Here is a 2,767-nt window from a genome sequence, read left to right as displayed (position 1 = left end):
ACAAGATAACCGTCGTCATACGAATTGTTAGCATTGAAAAGTTAAAACTTCCAGTACAAGTAACTAAAATCATTTCTATTCCCAAAGTAAAATTATGCCACACATACTTCCGTTATTGTAAAACTAGTGCATGGATCACTGGTGCTGAAATATATTTTTTGAATCAGATTTTTTATTACTTGAATCATAAATGAGTGCTTCCAAATAATTGCTTGGACGTACTAACTGGCGGCGAAGAGATAAACGTGGAAATTCGATGCTTACAACTACTCCTCTGGTTCTTTTTACTCTGCATATAAGATTTACGTCAAAGTTCGTTAAGTTCGACCAAGTTTATATTAAAATATAGCAACATCTAATGACATTTTTCTATATGTTGGTCAAATTTCACAAATTGCATGATGCATCTAATGACATTTTTCTATAATCTTGGTCAAACTTTGTGAAATTTGACCTGCCGACAAAGCTTACATGCAGAGTAAAAAGAAACAGAAGGATTATCATTCAATCCTTTTCTGTTCAGGGAAAAGGAAAATCATTCAATCCATTTTATGAGTCCCTAGCTGACTTTTCAGATATATTTCTCACCATGTGCAACAAATGGTGCATTAACATATTTGTGGATTCCCAATCCTCAAAACCAACCCCACCAACTTGGTCTCTGATTCAATTCATTTTATTATGAGCAACAACCTCCATGTACGGACGAGAACGATTTGGGTGAATATGACAGAATAGCAGCTGAGTTTGGCTTGTCAGTAATCCTCTGTTTGACTATACATAGTGTAACAGTTTCTCGGTGGGGCTTGCAAAAAGGGAGCCAAAAAAGTTAATTTAAAGGACAGGGGTTTATTTGGAATTTTAATGCAGTTCAAAAATGCTGCTCGCTGGTATAAAACTAAGACAAATAACCCCTGTCAATTTTCGAACATGTCTCAAGTTTTTTTAAAACAGCACATGGTGCTGCGAGGAACGGTTGATGCTGACAAAACCATAGTTTGTTGATACTAACATAGAGAACTTCAAGAAGAAAATGGAAAAGTTGATATACTATTAAGACAGCACATGGTTCTGTGTGGACTGGTTGGTGCTGACAAAATCATAGTTTGCTGATACTGTCTGGAACTGGGACCCTCAAATGGGATGCTCACCTCAATGACATGTCCATGCAACCAAACATTTTCAGTTTTATCATGTCTCCTGTTTTACAAGCTTTAGCACTCCTCTTCTCTTTATGGAGTCAATCATAGCAGAGTGTATGGATCAGCACCTTTCTTAGATCTTCAGTTATGAGAAATCACAATCCTGGAACACTATACGACAAATGTGATTATCTTTGGCAGCATTATACAATACATGATTTATCCTTTCAAGACCCTTACCTTACAAGCCTGAAATTACCAGGTATCGACAAGCTTGTGACCTCAACTGTTGGGAAATCGACAAACATTCTTTGGCATGACTGTCCAATAGCTCAGTTTGAGAGGCAGAAACTGCTAAATCAGAAGGGTTGTGTTGTGTGGATAACAGGGTTAAGTGGTTCAGGTATTTACGAGCTGATCAAGCCATCATAGTCATACACTAAACTGTGGAGCCTCTATTATATTTGTAAGATCTCAACATATACTTCAGGGAAAAGCACACTAGCATGCGCGCTAAGTCGCGAGCTGCACTCCAGAGGTCATCTGACCTACATTCTAGACGGTGACAATCTAAGGCATGGGTTAAACCGAGACCTCTGTTTCGAAGCAAAGGACCGTGCTGAAAATATACGCAGAGTAGGTATGTTTTGTCCGTTCAAAGATCCCAGTATTGTGGTCGTTTTTTGCCTTGCAGTTATACCATTTCTAAATGTGTTCATGTCCAACTTTTCAGGAGAAGTAGCAAAGCTGTTTGCAGATGCTGGTCTGATCTGCATTGCTAGCTTGATATCGCCCTACAGAAGTGAACGCAGCGCTTGCCGTAAATTACTGCACAATTCTACATTCATTGAGGTATGTTTTCACACACTGTAGAATTCCTTCGAACCATCTGGTCGATCTTATTATCAAGGTAACCGGCATAGAAAAGTGTATTTTCTGTAGGTGTTTTTGAATGTCCCACTTGAAGTTTGTGAAGCCAGGGATCCAAAAGGCTTGTACAAGCTTGCCCGTGCAGGAAAAATCAAAGGTAAATGAACCAACTGACCACCATCTTTATTATGTTTTAGCAAATCTTACTTTGTAAATCATCCTCAGGGTTTACTGGAATTGATGATCCTTATGAACCACCTTCTGACTGCGAGGTTAGCAAGCGCAAATATTTGAACACCCAAATATTATTAAAAGCAACATAGTTGTATTATTACCAACTGCTCTGTAAGAGGTTCCTAGTTCAATAATGATGGGTGTTCATTTCGCTGAGTGAGCCCTTTAACTGCTCCTTGCAGATAGTGATACAGTGCAAAGCTGGTGACTGCCCCACGCCTAAATCGATGGCTGATCAAGTTGTGTCATATCTCGAAGCAAATGAGTTCTTACAGGATTAGAGACGTATGCTATGGACAAAAAAACATTCTGAAATTGGATCGCCAAGGGATGTGAAATATGAGGTCCTTCCTCTGTCCCATAATATAAGAGTGTTTTTTACACTATTGTAGCGTCAAAAACGTTCTTATATTATGGGACGGAGGAAGTAGTGTTTATGTCTAAAAAGAGTGATAATAGTATGGGAACATATTAACATAAAGATCGAATCTGTACATCACTATAATAAATTGAAATGTTTT

At 38.3% G+C, this 2,767-nt stretch overlaps 1 protein-coding gene across 2 annotated transcripts in view; it reads left to right on the top strand.

Moving 5' to 3' along the window:
* Nucleotides 1-2,767, top strand: part of LOC119271136 (adenylyl-sulfate kinase 3-like) — a 4,119-nt gene extending 1,352 nt beyond the window's left edge. The window contains exons 2-7 of one of the 2 annotated variants that reach the window (XM_037553072.1): nt 1,405-1,545; nt 1,633-1,782; nt 1,876-1,994; nt 2,085-2,169; nt 2,238-2,284; nt 2,429-2,767. In XM_037553072.1, coding sequence (XP_037408969.1) covers nt 1,405-1,545; nt 1,633-1,782; nt 1,876-1,994; nt 2,085-2,169; nt 2,238-2,284; nt 2,429-2,527 — 641 coding nt within the window. In that variant the 3' untranslated portion in view covers nt 2,528-2,767. The remainder of the gene's footprint in view (nt 1-1,404; nt 1,546-1,632; nt 1,783-1,875; nt 1,995-2,084; nt 2,170-2,237; nt 2,285-2,428) is intronic. The other variant, XM_037553073.1, reaches the window with a different exon arrangement.

The sequence above is a fragment of the Triticum dicoccoides genome, chromosome 3A (assembly GCF_002162155.2).
Source record: "Triticum dicoccoides isolate Atlit2015 ecotype Zavitan chromosome 3A, WEW_v2.0, whole genome shotgun sequence".
NCBI lineage: Eukaryota > Viridiplantae > Streptophyta > Magnoliopsida > Poales > Poaceae > Triticum > Triticum dicoccoides.
Note: the sequence above shows the minus strand (reverse complement) of the source record. Positions and strands in the feature narration are given on the sequence as shown.